The 22,425-nt window shown below is 42.5% G+C and overlaps 1 protein-coding gene across 2 annotated transcripts; it reads right to left on the bottom strand.

The window, feature by feature from the left end:
• Positions 1-2,005: 2,005 nt before the first annotated feature.
• Positions 2,006-21,974, bottom strand: LOC137265917 (acid sphingomyelinase-like phosphodiesterase 3b). 2 transcript variants are annotated; one of them, XM_067801396.1, is made up of 6 exons: positions 21,847-21,974; positions 6,113-6,305; positions 5,392-5,636; positions 4,814-4,977; positions 3,635-3,812; positions 2,006-2,966 (listed from the first exon to the last, which is right to left on the bottom strand). In XM_067801396.1, the coding sequence occupies exons 1-6, from the start codon at positions 21,911-21,913 to the stop codon at positions 2,452-2,454; spliced, it is 1,362 nt and encodes a 453-aa protein (XP_067657497.1). In that variant the 5' UTR covers positions 21,914-21,974; the 3' UTR covers positions 2,006-2,451. The 2 variants fall into 2 exon arrangements, with proteins under 2 accessions (XP_067657497.1, XP_067657498.1); XM_067801397.1 differs by lacking the exon at positions 21,847-21,974 and adding an exon at positions 6,682-6,761.
• Positions 21,975-22,425: the final 451 nt, after the last annotated feature.

The raw sequence follows: 22,425 nt of genomic DNA, 5'->3' as shown, positions 1-22,425 counted from the left end.
AGTGCCCGTTCCAGACTGTATTATTCACAGACCGCCGCCACATAGCTCTAATAGGTAAAACTAAACTCAAGTTAAATTATCACGAAGATTACCTTAGTGGTAAAAAAAACCCAAACTAAAACAAAACAAACAAAGTTTAACTATACCGGACAAAATATATGATACATGTATGGAGAAATTTTGAATAATGATCTATTTGCTCATTGACATACTGATTAAAGGTCACATGCAACGTAAAACACAACTTTGCAGATTCTGGTACCTTTCGGTATGCACTTACCGAAACAAATCATAAAAATTGCCAATTGAACCTATAAAGTTGAAAAAAACGCGATGAAAAAAAAGCCCGCGAAATCGGAGTTCAAACGTTTCACTAAATTCCCCCCAGCGCTGGGGGGAAAACTGGTTTCAACACCTGTGCTGCGCTGCGTCCATAACGCATGCGCAGTGAATAGGTTCGCGGAGCTTGAAACAGTATGCATGCCCAGCGTCTGAGGTTGTGAGCAGTAGTCTAATGTTGGTTGTGTACACAAACAAGTAAATGATCTACTCGTCACGTAAAAAAAACTTGTTGATTGTGGTAAGCAGTCTCTGTCACAGAGCTCATTGTCTGGTTTATTCACACCTATATGTCTGCCTGCCTGTCTGCTAAAGACAACATGCAGTACACAGCTTCAATCATTGACCACGTGTAATTTGAACTTAACACCTATCAGAGTATACGACATAAAGAAAATAAGTTGATTTATGACTCGCGCCCCCGCGTCCCGTCTCTGCCACATTATGTAATTAGGCACGTGTGATACACATGACATGTTTTTATGTCAGTGGGTTGCAAACAAACTACATTCACTTTTTTCGGATGACTGGATCTGACGGAAACTGGCGCAAACTCTTGTCATTTTCAAGTCCTGCTTTGTACTTGGACGAATGACAGATTCCAGCCTCGCAGTAGTTTACCATCTCTACTGATGTCATTTTTGATTGGATCGAGCGCAAATTCGGAGAACATGTATTTTCAAAATCCAACATCTCTATATACATTCTTCATGGATAACGACTTGTTTTAGTGTGTATGATTTTGTTTGACAACATTATATGAATCCATACTGAAACTACGCATCAAGTACACAAAAAGAAGTTGTTATCCATAAAGAATCTTACTTTCTTGTGACTCGCTATACTTCTAAAATGCCCATCAAACAGATCATCTGTCTGTACACACAATGAACCCTCAGCAGATCAGCAAATGAAACAGCCAATCAGAATCCGTCGTTACACTTGAGTGCACATCCAGGTGCTAAGACTGGGCTCGGTCTCCCGAGGGCTTCGTTTCGGGGGAAGTAAGCCCAAGTACAAAATATTGCACTTTTGAATCGCGATTGTACGCTTATAATTTTGTTTATTTGTTTTTTTTAAAAGCAGCAATGTATATTATATGTCATGAATAAGTGATAAATGTGTTTTAATTATGTTTGATTTTTTGGTTGCATGTGACCTTTAAATATCACGAATAAAAATACCAATATCCCTAATTTATTTTGTCCAGCATAATTGCATGAACAAAGTTTCAAAGGACGTACAAGGCAACGATGCATTCGACAATGTGGATAACAACTTATTGCATACAGCTATGTTTCGGTGTAAATCCTTACACTGTTGATAAGCTTCTATAATTATACTCTGTAACCGTTGTTTGAAGTTTTTGAGGAAACGAATTTAAAAGAAGAAAAAGACTCAGTTCTAACCCGGATCTACCTCGGTTTACCTGAAAGGGGTAATATGGGTGAGATTAACGTGTGATGAAAAATATAAAAACAAACGAAACAAATAGAGATACCATAAAAGTACAGTCACAAAAAATGCAACTATTAATGTGAGCATTATGCTACACTGAGAACACGTTTTACTCATACAAAGAGGCGGAAACAATAGCAATAGCGATAAACCGCAAGGTCCTTCGCTGATATGATTAATTTATATTGACAAAATAATAATGAGCAGATGTACTTAATGTACTGTTTATTTGATACACTCACAAAAACAAGAGAACTAAGGTTGTAAAACATAAATATATTATGAGATAAATATTGGGACAAATATAACAGTGAAAACAAAACGGTGAGTCACAAGGTACTGCATGTCATTACGATAAAAAGTGTAAGATCTCACGTAATTGAGTCAATACTATTCATACGAGTTATGCAGAATGTGTTACAGCAACTGGATGAAGACTGCATGATGCACGATGTTCAAGGTTATCCAAATTTCTAAGCACGTCTCTCGTTTCAAGCAACTGATATTTGGATCGACGATTCACTTTATAACAGTGCCTGTTACATTTTATACATCAATTAAGAAACGAACGAAAACCGAAGAGTACGAAGAGTAAAATACGAAGTGATGCTCACATAACTGAACACAGAGATCGATGTTAAAGAGACATTTCTCCTAATACAAAATACAAAATATGGTGACTAACATGGCAATAAGAAAGGACGAAGAACACAACCTTGCCGAACCTCCAACTATTGTTGTGTAGCAAGAATCGAACGAATCCTCGGTCATGTGGATGAAACCACAGTTTAATTCAGCTCGACACTTCTCGTCACAGGCATTGACTGTCGTTTCTCCATTAGCCAGGACGGAACGGTGTCTGATAAACTGATCAAGAAGAGTTTTGTCTGTGCTGAATGCCTTTATAATATTATCAACGGAAACTGCTGAGAGATCAGACTGCCCGTACGCTTCACTGGCTTTGTACTCAAGTTTCCAGTCAGAGGCGTTATTTCGGTTGCTGACCGTCAGGTCCATATAATACTGATGGATGTCAAGTGGGACTCCGGTCTGCTGGTTGTACTTTACAAGTCTGATGGCCGGGTTGTGGGGATCGCCGGTTTTGTCAGGGATTTTGAAACGCCAAGGTGTGAGTGATGGAGCCATGAACATTGGAACACCTGGACTCCCTGAAACGAACAAAGACAATCTTGAGCGAGCCATCCTCCACATGAAAAGAGTGTAAAGTGTTTCGAAATATTTTATTCACGCTTCTTTCGGTTGGTGGTGGAACCAGTTCTCGGACATAGTTTAAATTTTAACGCTGCAGGTTAATGTCGATTTCCAAATATCACATAATCAAGGATCACGATACTCGGCAGGCGGTATTGCTTGTAGTTTCTGAAGTAATGGGTCAGTTTAATTAGGCCGTACTAAAACGTATTTTTAACTGATACGTAATATACACAGAATCAGTGTTGTTAAGTTTAAAAGACGCTTTATATTTTCGTCTTCATCGACAACTTTTACTTGACAAGATTTCTGATTCCATTCTATTGCAGCACAAATCAAAAAATGTATAGCTGACACAGCCCCACTGAAATCAGCAAGGCATGACCCTAAACAGACGATATTTTCATGAGTGAGTAAGTGTATGAATTGAAATTTTACACCGCATTGGCACTATTACAGCTATATAATGTTGAAAGGATAATCATTTTAGGAGCATTTTAATACGATGATGAAAGTTAGCAATGTTGTTATCCATGACATAAAACATTTGAACGATATAATAATTGAAGAATTATTATAATAATCAAACATAGCAGTTGATAACTAATGACCAATGGCTACCAACCACCATTTCTTTGTAAGAGTTTGAATCCGTCGTAGTGGTCGTGGCCGAAGAACATGCCCACGATGATGTCGGAGTATGTACGACTGATGTCAAGAAACCGAGTGTTGTAGTGGTCGTAAAACCACTGAACCTTCCCTGGAACGTACAGACCTGGAGGGACGTGGGCGGTCATCAACACCTTTAGCAGGGAAAGGAGTAAAGAAAGTTGTGGTCTTTTAACATAAACCACCGAGTATATCCCCTTGATAATATCAATATGTGCATAATTAGCTCATGGAATAAACATCAAAGCGTTAACACAGTATCTTTCAAAATGTACAAAATCAGAGAACTGTTTGAGCATTTCCAAAAATAGAAGCAGGAATATATACGCTCCAAATTGAAACGCATAGACGAGAAATCTGTTGCGTAAATGTTGTAATTTCAAACAGGTATAACGTGTCCACAAATAAACTTTAGTGCATTTACATAAGTTTAGAAGAAGGTAATGCCTTTACATGCAAGTGGATACTTTGAGATAACGGCGACGCTGAGATCGATGGTGACGACGCAGCACAACCCTGGCGTCTGGATTCCTGGCTCTGAGACCAATCTCTTTCAACCTGTTCTGTACAGTTTGACATGATATCCTCTGAAGTCCAGGCACATTCCCTTATGGGCTCTCACCCGTACGGTTGTTATACCCGTTTGGTTGCAATGAGCTGCAAGCCATGATATCTTGCCCAGACTAACATTAAGATGTCTGGCAACAGAAGATTGGATATCTCTAGCATGTATTCTTTCAATGGCGATGCCCCGTGTCGCAGAGTCTAGACGTGACATAGTGATTTGATTTTGAAACTCCTTCAAAACGAATGTCAATTTCTGTTGCTTTGTGGCGATGCCTTCTAATCCTTGTAAGAAATCTCATCAAAATCACCATTTTCAGGTAAAATCGAATTTTGTCTTGTGCAATTGTGTAAATTAAATCATGTTATTAACACTTTTGTGACATAGTTTGACGATTGTTTGAGCACAATAGGTAATTAATAGGTTTATAAAAAATACAAATCGCCTTTGCGTTTTTTGGATAGTATATGATGAGCATTTTGAAAAATTATTTCGTGTGTTTTCAGGAATAGACTTTTGATTCCATAAGTGAAAACTGTTTTGACAAATACTAATTTGCAATATAACTACCTTCTCTCCAGCAGCCTTGGCGTTCCTTAGAACCCCCTCCAGCCAGGCGAACTGACCAGCAGGATCAGTCATATCTGTGGTCAGTTTGTCTGATGTGTAGTACAAGTTTGTGTTGAGTCCTATAATCCTCAGCCCCTGGGCTGTTTTCGCTGTGTAGTAGGCACCTGACACGAAATGGATTCGTAAAAATATGAATTCGTGTCTATGCTGCTGTTGGAAGAGAGAGTGAATGTTTTGATACAAATGGAACCTTTGTGACATGGCTTTTCAGTTTCATTTGGACACCAAGATTTAAGGCACTGAAGAAAAGGGTCAAACTACGTCGATGACAAACCCGTGAAAATATTCAGGACGAATCCGCGGTCTGCGGATCTCGACATGTATAAGGGACACAACTCTTCCGAGATGTTCATACATGCAACCTGTGCAGTAATATTTCTAATAGGACATCAATGCCTCAGAACACCGATACCCCTTTATCTTACCCACACCAAACTGACACAAGATATTGCCTTTCGGAAACAAACTTGAGTTAACTTATCACTATTTCTGTCCAATATAATTGGATGTTTGTCTACCTTTACGAAAGGTTTGAAGCTGACTTGCATCGCCAATCCAGTCTTTCCAGAGTTCCGCAGTGGCGTTGTACAGGAAGTGCGATATGACGGGGAACTGGTCGGACGGATACCAATCGTGGTTCCCCATCGTGGCGTAGACCTTGACCCCTGGGAACGCCGTCTTCAAGGCGTATGTGATACTTCTCAGTATGTGCACGACATACGTCTCATTGGTGTACTGATCCGCGATGTGGGCCACGTTATCTCTGTAACACATTGAATAATACAGCTTGATGGTACAGCTATGTTATAACACATTTATCAAATACCAGTTCATTTCGAAAGTGCAAAATCTGTCCAGGAGTTTGAAAGGACGAAAGGACAGTCACTCATGTTGAACTGCACTCCGAAATGGAAGGAATTCTTCAGGTATTTCGGACCGGTTTACTGCAAAGTTTCACCCCAGAAAGCAACCATCCAGTGAAAGTTCTCCTATGAACAGGTGGCAGGACTAACGGAGACGTCACTTTCTAAGCGAATCTTAGTTCTTAGTGAATCTTAGAATCTTAGTGTATTGGTCCCGGATATATACTGTAACTGAACTGATACAACACAATGCATTAATACAATACACTGGCCATGTTCAACCCTTTCAAATGTTCCCTGTGTCACCGAGTCATTCGAGTATTATCAGAATCCAAACATACCTTAAATCGAAGACTTATGAATGATAAGAGTTTACCCCGTCCACAGGATGAAGTCTACGTTTCTCTTGATGTTTGCCATGGCGTTGATGCTGTCGTTGACGAGTCGCCATGGGGAGTCACACCAATAGTCGCCATAAATACCACGAACTGGAACTTCGTCATTACAGGACAGCATTCCAGACCAGTACGTTGTGTCATAATGGTGGTCCGTGATATGCCAGAAGAAACCTTTGCAAGAAAGAGACGACGTGTACGTTTGCGAAAGTGTAACGTTTGTGTACAATATATGAGCCTTTTGCAACCCACATTTTGCCCAGCTGATGGGAACTTCCGGGTATGAATATCCCACCAGCGACAAAGCTTAACAATTTTACTATCTATTGGATGTTGCATGCTGTTATACCTGCGTCTGAATATTTGCGAAAGTTTCTTTTGGTATGGGCTGAAATACAATACCATAACGGTTGGGAGTTGTTTATCTGAGCTGCTTGTCTTGTCTGTTTAAGGAGTGGATATAATAAGTTAGTTTCTCTTGTAGATGGAGTAAATATTTCCTAGGTAAGTAGCTTCTGTCTTTTTTTTAACCGTTTGGACCAAACATCACCTTCGCATGAATTAGTCCCATGCAGTGTTTCCGCGCGTACTGCTGCTGCTCAAATGTGAGGCCCAGGGATCTTTTGGCAATTGGAAATATTGGCTTTTCGGTTTGTCATATCTGTGCTAACATAATGTTAATTTAGCATTTATAATATGACATATTTGAAGTAAACGCTGGACGTCATGGTTAAAATACCTACCATACGTATGTCAGTCTGACAGTGTCCATGCCTTTACAATATGCAATAATTAACACAGCATAGTTATGTCTTGAAACTTCTCGTGATTAGACAAAACAAAGGCTGGTAAAACCAAGTGCGTCGATCTGTGCCCCGACTGGCAGACAGGTTATTACAATGTGACACCTGGGGGATCTTATTGACACATATGCACTAAAATGTTTAAAGAAACGTTACCCTCCTTTAACGACAGAGGCACATATCTTCATCTATTGTTGTGATGCGTAGAGGTCCTCTTCTTGGTCTTTCTACGGGTGCCCTGTAGCACTGAATACGTATTATAAGCGTGATACGATGACATCCGAGGGCGTTGGCAACAGTATTGTATGTTACTCAAATTTACACTATGCCAAAGGCTCTTTCTCTATCTTCGGCTGTTGATCGTAGCATAATTCCCGTAATTGGGCATGATATCATGCATTCTGGGCTCTCATTATAACCTATAGAATCATTCTAAACGTGAAGTTGATGCAAATACTGCTTGAACATTGTTAGGTTTGGGTGATTGATATTGCTGTGTGCATACAGACAATGGATGAATGTTACATTTCGCAATATTGAAGACACAATTTACTAGTTTTCACTAATGCACATCAGCAGAAAATGCTTTAAAAGACTGAAATCATCGGAATGATTCTTTTACAATTTTAACACTCTTAAAATGTTCTTGTTTCCTGTTTTAATAATTGAAAAAATTGAATAAAAATGGTTGATTTTTGTCCCAAAGCAGAATTTTATTTCAACATTTCTTTCGAATATCTAGATTTCTGGTTTATTTCGTCGTGGTTAAAAATGGGGCATTTTAATTCTTCTGAGAAAGATGCATTTCACATAAATATGAACTAATTTGAGAATTGTGTTTCGTAATTTGTAGAGATATGCGTTGTTCAGCTTTCTTGTAAACTAACGACTTCTAACATATCTTTGACAGTTTTTCAGTAATTCATAAAGGCAGGAAGTTAACGTTTCGTGTGGTGTTAAGTGTATACTTGCTATTTCTTTCAGTTATCTATATTGCTTAACAGTACTGTGGTACAACAAACAATACACTGAAAATAGCGTATGACTGCAAATGTTACAGTTTATTAAACATACACGCGAAGACAACTTTATCCCTTTCAGCTGGCTCAGTTGAATGAACAAATGCGTTTGTTTTATGCCTTTGTTTTGTTGTCAAATCACAAAATGTCAGACATTAAACTATTTCAATGTCAAATATACTATTTCTTTGGGAAAATACTAGCAATAGATCATTTACAAAACATCATAGTCAAAATTGTACTCAACGTCTCTGCAAAGTCTAAAGCGCAGGGAACTTTTTTTTTCAAAATTGCAGGGAGATAATAAACGCTCTCCTCGATACTACGTCGAATTTTACTTTGACATATGGCTTGCCCCTTTAATCACAAGCCTACTCCCCTCGAAATAGGTGTGTCACGGGTCACTCTGCCATCAACGCGGCGGACGAGATATACATGAGTGACCAGAGAGGTGCATCCTGACAACTTCACGGGTTTCACATGTGTGAAGTTATGAGCAGTAGGGCACGTCAACATGTGTCACATCCAATTGCATTGTGTTGAGGCGTCTGGCAAAGTGTAGTAAATCATATGCCTGCTATATATCAAATCGGGAGCGGTAGGGTAGCCTTGAGGTGAGATTCTCGGGGTTGATTCCCCACACTGGAATAATGTGTGAAGCCCATTCCTGGTGTCCCTCGACGTGATGTTGCTGGAACACTGCTAAAAGCGGCGTAAAACCATACTCACTCGCTAGATCAAATCTCGTAGTGTGCACTTGTAACTAAACACTGAAATCTTTTAGAGGTTACGTGTACATAAACGTTGAAAGAGGGAACGGCATTCAAATGTTTTGATAAACACTTGGACTGTTAGTGATGCATCGTAACAGAACACAACACTAACTTTCTTATTCAGTGTTAATTAGGTCTTGAGTGAGACCTTTATCATTTTAATGTTAAGACCGGAGTGTATAAACGTCAATGAAACAAGATTTTCTTGCTTTCGAAAGCAAGACTCCCAAGGGCTATTAATAGCAATGCCGTAAAATATCTATACACATGGCTAGACATTTAATGTCAAATCGACCTTCTAGGATCGGATCATGTGATGTAAATCTTTGAATTGTCACCTGACATTGTTGTGGATTTATTGGACCACAGAAATATCGAAATCAACCATGGTATGTGTGTTTCGCAATATCGTACGATTAGACGCGTGACCTAAACTAAGCTAAAAACGCATTCTTAGTTGCTAAGGCGGATATGAAATAAAATGTCATTCTTAATGATTTCTGGCTTACATTTAGTGTGTACCTTGAACTACCTCTGATTGGACAGGAGGTGGCGGGGTGGCCTAGTGGTTATAATGCTGGCTTGTCACGACGCAGGCCGGGTTCGATTCCCCATACAGGTCAGTGTGAAATGAAGTAGATTTAATGTTGGCGCGGCGAGATGTTAAGTGGGGGGAAAGTAAATACTCTATCTACAAGAACAACGACACATAACTAGCCAAATAAGGTATATTAACACTAGTACTGGAATTTACAACCCGCGATACAATACATCACGATACTAACATTTTAGTCACGACGGTAAAGTAGTGTACAATCATAGGATACGAAACGGACCCCGATAGAAGGGTGGCGATACGTATCACGATGCTAAAATCTTTCATTATAACACCAAAACCACCTTAAGATAAAAACAAAACCAATTTTAAAATATTTAGTCAAATTCCGCCAGATTTGTTCAATGTTCATTCGGAAACGAGATAATTAAGATTATACTCGGACTTTGTAAAAGTTAATAACATGGGAGCGTTATATCTGACACAGATTTTGACGCAAGAAAATCTGGGGAAACGTTCACTTTTGATGGTAAAATAAGTACGCATAAATTTTAATCCTTAAACAAAAGTGAGTCTTTTTTTTTTTTACAGATATCGCGATTTGGCAATGTTCAAAGCTAAACACTGATGCATCGTGGCTCATTTAAAGCATAGTATCGGGAAATACAATGTAAAACTTTGTATCGATTTACAGTATCGGCGGCCCGTGGATCCATGCATTGATGATTATCGATGAATCGTCACACCATTAATAACTAGCCATATCAGACATATTAACACCTGACGTATACGGTGGATACGGCAACTAAGGGGTGAGGGATGACTGACACGGAAGTAGCCATACTGGGCGAAAACCCAGTCTTACGTATACTGTCCAAATCAGTTAGTGGAGCGCTTGGTGCTAATAATCCGTGCCATTCAAATGGTAATATCACTTTGAATAAGAAACAGGTTACAACAACAACAGGTCCGATCAAGTAGGTAGCCGTAGTACACTCGTGCGACTCTCCTGCAACTTCGTTATCAAGGGTCATCGTGACACGGACAACAGTTATATACCCTAGGGAGTTGAGAAAATACGACGTGCCGTTGAGAATGACATCCAGAGAAACATAAAGCGCATTTGAGCAGCAGACTGGATAACGGCGCTATGATAATGTTAGTATAATGAAATTATAGCACTGTCGATGATGGATAGATTGCGCGTAGTGCTGCATCTTGAGTCGAATACTGTTTAACAGACTGATCCATAACAAAGTCATACGCTGAACACACGGTCTCAAGCTTCTTACTGGTGCCAATTTAAACTTTACCATTTTTGTATTCCATAAGGCCTGTTCTAGACCTCTCTGGTAGTGAGAGATGGAGGGGAGAAGGGCAGAGGGTATTAGTAATACTGTGTATAAAGCTACAAAACTGATATTAAAACTGTATACAAACTTTAATTTCCTGTGTATACATGACCTCTTTCGACCCCAACCAATTTTCGGGTGAAGTACAATAAACCTGGAGTTCCTCAAAAAGGTGAAATGAAATGCAAAATTGAATTATTTAACACGTCCTTTCATTATAGCGCTTAGAAAGCATAAAGCAAATTTGAGGGTGGGTAAAGGTTTGGAGAAGGCGAGACACGGTAGCTTTATTCTAACAAGCTGAAACAAGCTGAAACTGCAAAACCGTGACAGTTCATCTTGACCAAAATGAGATGTGACAGTGCAGTTGGCGAGAGGAAATATGGGGTGAGACGGCATGTTGTAGTTCACATAATTGTACAGCATATATACAACATGTGTATGATGTAGAACCTGTCTGAGAGCGTCTCACAGCTATTACATTTGAATGTCACTTTGCTATTTACCTACGACTGATAACAACGAGTCTGTACTTAATGTTGTCGGATAATGTTTTACTGCCAGTACGAAGTACATTTAATGGTCGGATGTACCTTCAAGCTGTTAGGAGCGGTAGGGTAGCCTAGTGTGCGCCCGGCACATTGAAGTGTGAGTGAGTGAGTTTAGTTTTACATCGCACTCAGCAACATTCCAGCTATATGGCAGCAGTCTGTAAATAATGGAGCACAAAGTACAGGGTAGATTAGGTCGTTAGCAATCCATGCCTGCCACAAAAGGTGATTATGCCTGTCGTGTGAGTCGACTAACAGGATCGGGGGTAAGGATCACTGACTTGGTTGACACGTCATCTGTTCCCAATTGCGCAGATCGATGCTCATGTTGTTGGTCACTGGATTGCGTGGTCGGTTATTTTTCATATGAATGGCCATATAGCTGGCATACTGCGGCGTTAAACAACAAACCGACCACCCGATCAACCATTTCTTCTTGATCTTCACGTTAATATGCTACTTTCCACGACTTGTCATATACATATACATCTCATTATTTCACATATCAATCACGTGTGATGACGGCCGTAAATTATCATGAGTAGATGACGCAGGATTTCACACGAGTTTCACACCATTCGATCCCGTTAGTCGCCTCTTAAGACAGCTGAAGTTGCTGAAGACCAGTTCTAACCTGGATCTTTTTTGGTTCAGAAGCAGACATACTGTGAGAATAAATATCAACAAATCTGAAAGAAAACCAGCATGTTAGTTAAGATAAAATATACACAATAAGAACCATGAGAACTAACAGTTGGTATCTTTGTTTGCTATATGTTAAAGAAATCAGTTGATTTGAAGTGACGTTTTGCCGTCACATTCTGATCGGCTAAGATTCTGATCTGTTTTTAAAAGTCTCATTCTGTTGGAGATGGTACATTTAAAATCTTATCAAGTAAATGGTTTATTACCGTGACGCAGACATTTGTGATGTTTGTAACAACAAATATGGGCGACACGCAGGGATTTTCAGGTTGAAAGCACCCTTTTCAATTGATATCCTGTCTGCGTGTTGAAATAGTTTTAACTAGCATTAGCATGCAGTCAGCTTGATCAAATATTTTAGTTTTCCCTGTGCAGTGAGTATTTTAATTTGCTTCCACTCCCTTTGTTGAAGTATTATAATTACTATCCAATCAGCGTATTCAAGCCTAGAATAATTTCTGCATATCTAATTTCATTATATTCAATCATGAAGCTTTCTGTGTGCATTTCGCTACCCATGTCCTATTGTTGTTGATGCTAAATTGCTGCTCATCATAGATTTATACATCAAATTACTGGTGGTCAGTCTAGCCTCATACCGATGCACGAATCTACATAGAGACATAGCCAAATGCATTTAACCAGAGGTTTGTATCCATAATGTTTCCTTATCTACACAATATGGCACACTAAATCTGTCAATCTGGAGCAAATATCAAAATGTATTGTCCAAAACCATATAACCATATACATCAACACAAAGCACTCTTCAACTCTCGGCCAACATAACAGATAAGTCTTTGTCGTACTTATGAGCAAGCATGATGTGGGTCGTTAAAAAGTCTATCATGGACGTATCAATATGTATCTGGACATACTGAGCGGAGCGGTAGCCTTGTGGTTAAAGCGTTCGTCCACATGCCGAAAGTCTGGCTCTGATTCCCCAAATGGATACATTGACTGAAGCCTATTTCTAGTGCCCATATCGTGGTGTAGTAGTGAGAACGGCTGCATGGAGAGAAGAAGGTCGGGGGTTCGATGATCGATCCCCGATCGCGAAAAAAACCCAAAAGACGTCAAAATATGGTACTTGTTGGTCACTGCCTGGCGCTCGGCATTAATGTGTGCAACAACCACTGGTCGGCTCAGAGGCACCCGCTTCTGGCGTCGTCCACCGTAATAAACTAGCGCTCAAAAGACACGCCATCAAAATAAAAACGACTGTAAATTGTTAAAATAATTGTCAGTCTGTTTGAAAATAGCAAAACACACATCTCTCGGACACAACATGTCTGTTCCCAGAAAACACATGAACATCCGTATTTTGTGAAAAAAAGAAGAATTTACACGAATAAAACGGAAACTGTGCACAAAATTACCCGTATCAAATTAGAGTATAAAAGCTGATCAGCTTTATTCTCTTACATCATTTTAATCGACTGACAATCAGGAACATACCTCGTTTAAGATCAGAGCAGAGAGAGAGAGCAGTCGGTATGTTACAGATGGAACAGACACAAAAGCATAGGACTAGGGCCATGGGATGCTGCTTATCCGCAGTCGGAAGACTTGTCTCTTGTCTATGACAGACTACCAGTACTACAGACAGGCCAAAGAGTTGTATATTGAAGGTCACTACCCAAAAGGAGGAACAATATTTACGGCTGTTTCACTTGAGGAACCGATACGTCACTGTGACGTGATCAAAAGCCAACAGCATTGGACACCCAGTCAGTAGACAGACTGTGGCCAGACGACTCTGCATTCATGGTCTCCGTGCCAATCGACCTTTCAAGGGCATGACGTTGACGTGCCAGGCTGAGATGAACCAGGAATGTGCGACACTGGCAACAGCGAAACTGGCAAAGAGTGAAATTTTTTTACGAACGCAAGTTAAAGCTCTTCAAAATCTGTTCCCAATTGAGCACCTATGGGATTAACCGGGACGTCACATTCGCAAACGCCAAAATCAGATATTGACGAGGAACGGTTTGGCAACTGCCCTGCAAAAGGAATGGCGTCGAATCCCTAATCAAGACGTCAGAAGACTCATTTACTCAGATCGACGCCGGGTTCTGGCCTGCATGACTGCTAGGAGTGGTCACACCCGGTAATGAACAATATGCGCTGCCCAGAAAATTGTAAAAGCTCCCAATCGATTCTGCTTTGGTGAACAAATACTTGATAATGTACCCTAGTGTCATTCACGTGATTTTAGATCACGAGCTGCGTCTTTTTTTCTTCTTGTTATCCATTACATACAGTTGCTGAATGATTGATTTATACAGAAAAAACATATAATGTTACTGTAGTTTGAATTAGTTTAATAATTGGTGGCGTTTGTTTCTTTTGGACGCTATTACTGGAATATTGCTAAAGAAGGCAGCATAGTTCGCTTACACACTTTTAAACAGACTTTCCCAGACACGGGTTCCAACACTTCGAACGTAATCCACAGTGTGTTTGTACTTTCTTCAGCCCAGTCCCCAAAGGGACTTGTATACTGAGTGAGTGAGTTAGTTTGGTTTGACACCACACTCAGCAATACTCCAGTTATATGGAAGCGGTCTGTAAATAGTCACGTCTGGACCAGACAATTCAGGATTCAACAGCATTCGATCTGCATCGATCTGCGCAATTGGGAACCGATGATATGTGCCAATCAAGTCAGAGAGCCTCACCGCCCAATCCCGTTAGTCGCCTCTTGCGACAAGCATAGTTGCCTTTTATGGCAAGCATGGGTTGCTGAAGGCCTATTCTACACCGGGACCTTCATGGGTATGTATATTGAATTATGAAAATATTTACTACATATGTGTTACACAGAAGAATTATAGAGCTGCACTCTGTGTCAACGAATAACCATTTCTTGTAAGGTTTAGTCTCGAATCATGTTGAAATATACTACACGTAAATGTTATATAGTTTTAAGGAAATCTGTCGCATCGTATACAAGAATTAGAGCTGGTTCAAAACGTTCAATAATTGGTCAGTATTTAACACCCGACGAACCAAACAGTTTCCTCAGCTCTTTCACCAGTTTTTTTACAGATATTGTGTCGTTTCTTTCGACGCAGCGATTGGTTGAGGGTTTGGGACAGGATCCAAACAAGGCGGAATACAATAGGTAGCCGAGGGTGTCCTCAAGCATTAATGAAACGCCATGAATTGATCGTGGGGTGTGAACAACAAGAGTCTCCAACTAAGCTGTGTGTTTGATTACATATCCAAGGTCAGTGCGGAAAATGTTTGCAGAACGAGGCTTGAATACCGTGTTATCACTTGTTTGGGGATTTGGAGTATGTTTACACAAACTATCAAGTGTCAACATGGTCATCTTAAGTACAGTTTCCTAATTCATTCTTAAATAAGATAAAGTTCAAACTTGTCTATCATTTCATATTTTGAAAGTTAATGTCACCCCGTTGCTAGGCTCAATACCCACAGTTGGACGGGGCATGCCCACCCTCACTGACCATCACCGTGGTCAGTGCATACTATTTTCACAGCTGTTTTCCCCTCCACACCAAATGGAATGATCTCTTTATGACAACAGTCGGAACTGGGTATGCCTTTGCACCGACGTTAACTTTAACGTCAGTTGTGACGTCCTAAGTGGATGGAAATTTGAAGAATTCATATCTTCTTTTGGGACAGGTAGGCGAGTACCGATGTCAGAGTCTTTATTAAACTGCAAAGACTTGTCACACTGTCACCGCGGTCAGTCCATAAGTTTCACAGCTGTTTTTCCTCCGCACGTCAGTTATGATGCCTTAAGGTAATGGAAAACTGAATAATGCACATCTCCATTTGGTACTGGTAGGCGAGAGCCCATGTCAGTCTTCATTTATTATTATAGGATATTTATATAGCGCACATATCCATGCAGCTATTGCTTGCTCAAGGCGCTGGTATTTGTTTCCCTCGATCCTTTGATGTCCGTTTCAGCGTCATATTATCAATCTCAACTCCCTGGGGAGTATACAACTCTTGCTGTCACTAGGCGCACCGAATGTGTTTGCGGCTCTTTCATTCCAACGAGTTGCCCTATTCACACCTGGCTGGGACACGTAGTCACAGTACTTTGACCAAGTTTACTGAACGCTGCTGTACCAGCAAGCAGGTGTATGCACGCATTCATGTGGCCACCATCTGCTGGTCATGCACCATTTGTGGGTTCTTTTAAGTGCACAGGGCTGTGTACTGCACACTAGGGGCTGCAAATTTGAATGAATTGCATCTCAAATGTAAACAAACGCAGCCCACTCGCGAAACAATTGCAGCGATATCGGTAGCTTGGCGGTAATATCAGAAAAGCAACGCCCCTACCGGAAACGATGTCGGTAATACTTGAAACACGCTCGGCCATCTTCGGAGACTTCTCTGCTCCGTTCCGTGATTTGTCGGTCGCGTCCTGAAACTCACACATCCAAACATGACGTCACTAGAAGGAGCACCAGTCTCGGTGAGTTTTGTTTGTAGTTTCTACTGTTTGCATGTTTATAATTATCCATCTTTGTCCACCCGTTTTGAATGCATTTATGCATTTAGGTATGAGGTGTTGTTGGAGCTAAAGAGAAAAAGTGAGTGGGCTTCGTATTCAAAGATAATAGATACAGATCTGTTACTGGGTGACCAGATAAATCTACCCGGACAAAATCCAGACCAAAATTGCCACCCCGGACAAAATCCACCTCTTCTTAACAGAAAAGTGGAAAATATCCACCCTCCTCAAATTACTGTGGTTAAGACGCCTTAGACACCTGTCCTATCCACCCGTCGTGTTATGGGCTATCCTGTAATGGCATTTATGTACGAGTATCTGTATGAATTAGGTGACGAGTACACAATAACAATAGTGCTGGCTGACCCTTCGAGAGCGTTTTACACAAAGGAGAGTAATGTGAAAAGAAGCATGTATTCAGGTTTCAAGGCCGATACAAACGAGATGTTAACAGTACAAGTTGCCTGGAACGTTATCATAAATAGTAGTATAGGGAATGACAGTCCGAAAACACTTTTCAAAAACCCCCTCTAAAAAGCCTCATTTACTAAATGAGGCTTTGGTGGGACCATTAGCTCTTGCTATTATTGCCCCTACTACAAAGCCACGCCATCACGTTTACCGTGACTTGGCAGGCGGTAACACTGTGCCGTACGGTACGATCAATAATTCTTCTCTTACAAACCCCCTACCCGGCCCATCCCTCAAGTAGTACAAGTTAGGTTCGTCGGCTTTTATATCCACTTTATCTATGTTGTAAGTTTTGACCGACCATATAGGATCGGTGGCTCGCTTACGGCTATCACCCTCGTGTTCCCCAGGCTGGTACAGATACCTCACTAGGGCCCTATCCGGTATCTGTTTCTCCTTCCCACGCAATGGAGCGGCCGACTCTGCAACTATTGATTTTAGTTTGATAGCGTCTGCCGGTTTCTTACCGGTGAGACGGGTGACTTCATGGTTGATTGCCGACACCACCTCGGGTAACCTCGTGACCCATTCGGTCGATCGTTTTCCAGGGGTGGTCATCTCCCTAGCATACTGATGGCCGAACAAGCGCTCAGCCAAAGTCCTATTAAATCTCTCAACTATAGCTTGGCTGCGATGGGCTCCAGCCGTGCCACGCCTGACCTTCGTATCGTGTTTGGCTAGCAGTTGTGACACGGCACCCATGAACTCCCGTCCGGGGTCAACTTGCAGCTCTGTTGGCCACGTCAGCGGACTGCGTTTGTATATACGTTCGAATCCTCTGGCTACCTGGGCCGAATCTTTCGTGGTCAAGGGTTCGGCTTCCTTGTAACGACTGGCTACGTCCACTACGGTTAAGGCATACTTGTACCTCTTATCGTGAGGTAGGAACAGTAGGTCTGCCTGGTGAATGCTATTAGGTATGTTAATACCGAACCTCCTTCTAGGTACGTAGCGTGGTGCAGGCAAATAGATCTGCCACAGGGCTTGTTTTTCAAGCCACGCTTTGGCTTCCTCCGGGGCCCCCTCCATGCAGCGAACACAAAAAAGCTGCGAACGTCCCAGAAGGAGTCTACTTATGCAAAAAGTTTGCTGTAGCGGGACACGAAGGGAAGAACCGGCTGTTATTACTACTCGATCCCCCGACTGGGGAAACAATTCCAGTCTATGGCTACAAGATACGAGAAACGATTCGGGCTGCCGGGGGAATAGAACGCCTACGGTTAGTGCGGGAACCGTTTCTATGCAAGCTCGGTAAAATCTGCTACTCACCTATATCAGAAAAGAAAGACGATAGAGAAATCGAATTACTGCTTCCAGACATTGGACGAGAATAGGTCCGGCAGCTCGCCTAGTATTTTGGTAGATGCAGTCGTGGGCTTACAAAGGACGAATACTTATCTAGGCTAGTTTTTCGTATTCCAACTGCTTTTCGTGGTACCCTACTACTTTTTTCCCCTCAAAAAACAACACTCTACTGCATAATGAAGGGATCCCCACGTTTCGTCTTGGGTGTTTCTACCTTCTCGGTCGGTGTGTGCACTGATTTGCTGTGCTTCCAGGTCTTGTAGACGACCTTCCAGAGAAAAACAGCGGCTAGCGAAAGGTAGGTCCACCTTTGGGCTGTTTCTAGTATCTGCCGCACCTTCTGGATATCCAGATGGGTCTCTTCTTGTTCCTCCTCAACGTTTTCTATTTCCTCTTCCTCATTGTCCTTATCCAGCATCGACAAGATGTCGACCAACAAATTCGTGGTTTGCTCCATATGAGCCGGCAACGTATTCGTGGTTTGTTCCAAACGAGCCGACATCGCTGCAGTTTGCTTCACACTAGCCTCTAGCCTCCCCAAGCGGTTGTAGAAGTCCTGGATGGTGGACACAGTCGGCTCTGCAGCAGGCAATACACTCTCGCTAGGGGGTAAGATGGCCGCAGGCAATACGCTGCCGGCAGACGTCTCACTAGCGGGAGCAGGCAATGCGTCTGTGCTGGTCGGAGGTTCTACAGCAGGCTCTCGCCATATGTCGTAGAGTCTTGTGGATCCAATACCGAAGCGCTTTTTGACCTCGCTTGCTGGGAGCACCCCTCGAAGGGAGCGTATTTCTTGGACCTTTTCCGAAGACAAATCTCTTCTTGGTGGCATGGGGTGTTTTTCCTGGGAATATATATATATATACCATACTTCCTACTTGTCTATATAGGAACCAATCCTCTCCCAGGAAACTTCTAATAATGCTTAGCAATGCTTAGCAATGCTTAGTAATGCTTAGCAAATGCTTAATAATACTAAGCATTTGCTAAGCATTACTAAGCATTGCTAAGCATTGCTAAGCATTATTAGAAGTTTCCTGGGAGAGGATTGGTTCCTATATAGACAAGTAGGAAGTATGGTATATATATATATATTCCCAGGAAAAACACCCCATGCCACCAAGAAGAGATTTGTCTTCGGAAAAGGTCCAAGAAATACGCTCCCTTCGAGGGGTGCTCCCAGCAAGCGAGGTCAAAAAGCGCTTCGGTATTGGATCCACAAGACTCTACGACATATGGCGAGAGCCTGCTGTAGAACCTCCGACCAGCACAGACGCATTGCCTGCTCCCGCTAGTGAGACGTCTGCCGGCAGCGTATTGCCTGCGGCCATCTTACCCCCTAGCGAGAGTGTATTGCCTGCTGCAGAGCCAACTGTGTCCACCATCCAGGACTTCTACAACCGCTTGGGGAGGCTAGAGGCTAGTGTGAAGCAAACTGCAGCGATGTCGGCTCGTTTGGAACAAACCACGAATACGTTGCCGGCTCATATGGAGCAAACCACGAATTTGTTGGTCGACATCTTGTCGATGCTGGATAAGGACAATGAGGAAGAGGAAATAGAAAACGTTGAGGAGGAACAAGAAGAGACCCATCTGGATATCCAGAAGGTGCGGCAGATACTAGAAACAGCCCAAAGGTGGACCTACCTTTCGCTAGCCGCTGTTTTTCTCTGGAAGGTCGTCTACAAGACCTGGAAGCACAGCAAATCAGTGCACACACCGACCGAGAAGGTAGAAACACCCAAGACGAAACGTGGGGATCCCTTCATTATGCAGTAGAGTGTTGTTTTTTGAGGGGAAAAAAGTAGTAGGGTACCACGAAAAGCAGTTGGAATACGAAAAACTAGCCTAGATAAGTATTCGTCCTTTGTAAGCCCACGACTGCATCTACCAAAATACTAGGCGAGCTGCCGGACCTATTCTCGTCCAATGTCTGGAAGCAGTAATTCGATTTCTCTATCGTCTTTCTTTTCTGATATAGGTGAGTAGCAGATTTTACCGAGCTTGCATAGAAACGGTTCCCGCACTAACCGTAGGCGTTCTATTCCCCCGGCAGCCCGAATCGTTTCTCGTATCTTGTAGCCATAGACTGGAATTGTTTCCCCAGTCGGGGGATCGAGTAGTAATAACAGCCGGTTCTTCCCTTCGTGTCCCGCTACAGCAAACTTTTTGCATAAGTAGACTCCTTCTGGGACGTTCGCAGCTTTTTGTGTTCGCTGCATGGAGGGGGCCCCGGAGGAAGCCAAAGCGTGGCTTGAAAAACAAGCCCTGTGGCAGATCTATTTGCCTGCACCACGCTACGTACCTAGAAGGAGGTTCGGTATTAACATACCTAATAGCATTCACCAGGCAGACCTACTGTTCCTACCTCACGATAAGAGGTACAAGTATGCCTTAACCGTAGTGGACGTAGCCAGTCGTTACAAGGAAGCCGAACCCTTGACCACGAAAGATTCGGCCCAGGTAGCCAGAGGATTCGAACGTATATACAAACGCAGTCCGCTGACGTGGCCAACAGAGCTGCAAGTTGACCCCGGACGGGAGTTCATGGGTGCCGTGTCACAACTGCTAGCCAAACACGATACGAAGGTCAGGCGTGGCACGGCTGGAGCCCATCGCAGCCAAGCTATAGTTGAGAGATTTAATAGGACTTTGGCTGAGCGCTTGTTCGGCCATCAGTATGCTAGGGAGATGACCACCCCTGGAAAACGATCGACCGAATGGGTCACGAGGTTACCCGAGGTGGTGTCGGCAATCAACCATGAAGTCACCCGTCTCACCGGTAAGAAACCGGCAGACGCTATCAAACTAAAATCAATAGTTGCAGAGTCGGCCGCTCCATTGCGTGGGAAGGAGAAACAGATACCGGATAGGGCCCTAGTGAGGTATCTGTACCAGCCTGGGGAACACGAGGGTGATAGCCGTAAGCGAGCCACCGATCCTATATGGTCGGTCAAAACTTACAACATAGATAAAGTGGATATAAAAGCCGACGAACCTAACTTGTACTACTTGAGGGATGGGCCGGGTAGGGGGTTTGTAAGAGAAGAATTATTGATCGTACCGTACGGCACAGTGTTACCGCCTGCCAAGTCACGGTAAACGTGATGGCGTGGCTTTGTAGTAGGGGCAATAATAGCAAGAGCTAATGGTCCCACCAAAGCCTCATTTAGTAAATGAGGCTTTTTAGAGGGGGTTTTTGAAAAGTGTTTTCGGACTGTCATTCCCTATACTACTTAAATATATCGTGAACCACTTAATGACCGTTCATAACTTATGGCGCGTGCGTGCGTGCGTGCGTGCGTGCGTGCGTGCGTGTGTGTGTGACCCCACCCCACCCCACCGAGGGCGAGGGAACTTCTCCACAGACACAACTTATGAGGGGTTCCTTCCAAATTAATATTTAAATTCAACAATGATATATTTTCTGATTTCAGGTATTTCCTGTTTGCGGCTCTCATTAAAATATTTAAGCCTGGAGGTTGTATGAGAACACGTTATTTACCAGGTCACCGGAACTGATTATCACATTCACACATCAACAAGCAGCTTAGTGTAATGGACTCATAGGATTCCCCTGGGACATAGCATGCGTATACTGCAGGGGTACACGACTTTCAAGTCATATTTTACACATGATCTCATCGTATATAATTGCGAAATATTGTAATCTCACCTTCCTGTGCACATACACATGTTGAATACAGCAGAAATACAGTGTGAACGTTTATCCAGCTCACCATCTCGCTCTGCTCAAACAATTGTGTTGTGTCTTCGGCTTGTCGTCTGCTTGGTCACGTGAAAGTAGGCCGCGTGCCGTGTGCAAAGTTTCATGGCGCCTGCAACATCAGTTAGTGGCAGAAACCGGGATCGTCCACGTAAATATTTCCACCCATCTTGTTCCTATGTTCTAAGCCAGATAATACTTGTAAGAATATATCTGACGGGTACATAGGCGGATCCAGAGGGGTGGGTTGGTTGGGGTCGGTGGGGATGCGGGTAAGGTGCAGGGGAGCGCCCCTTCCCCTACCCCCTTTTGTGGTGAAACTCGGGTGAAAATGAAGTGTACCCTCCTCCTTTTTTACTCGAAATGCTGTATCCGCCCTTGGGGCAGATACAACTTTTTGAGAAAGGAGTGCGGGGGTGCCAGTCCAGACTGGGTGGTGTGTGTGTGTGCACATTTCGGAAAGGGGGTGCACACAGAACATTTATCCCAGTTGGTCATTTATTAAACTATTAAAGTTTCAGGACAAAC

The sequence above is a fragment of the Haliotis asinina genome, chromosome 15, assembly GCF_037392515.1.
Source record: "Haliotis asinina isolate JCU_RB_2024 chromosome 15, JCU_Hal_asi_v2, whole genome shotgun sequence".
Taxonomy (NCBI): domain Eukaryota; kingdom Metazoa; phylum Mollusca; class Gastropoda; order Lepetellida; family Haliotidae; genus Haliotis; species Haliotis asinina.
This window is presented reverse-complemented; position numbering and strand designations above follow the sequence as displayed.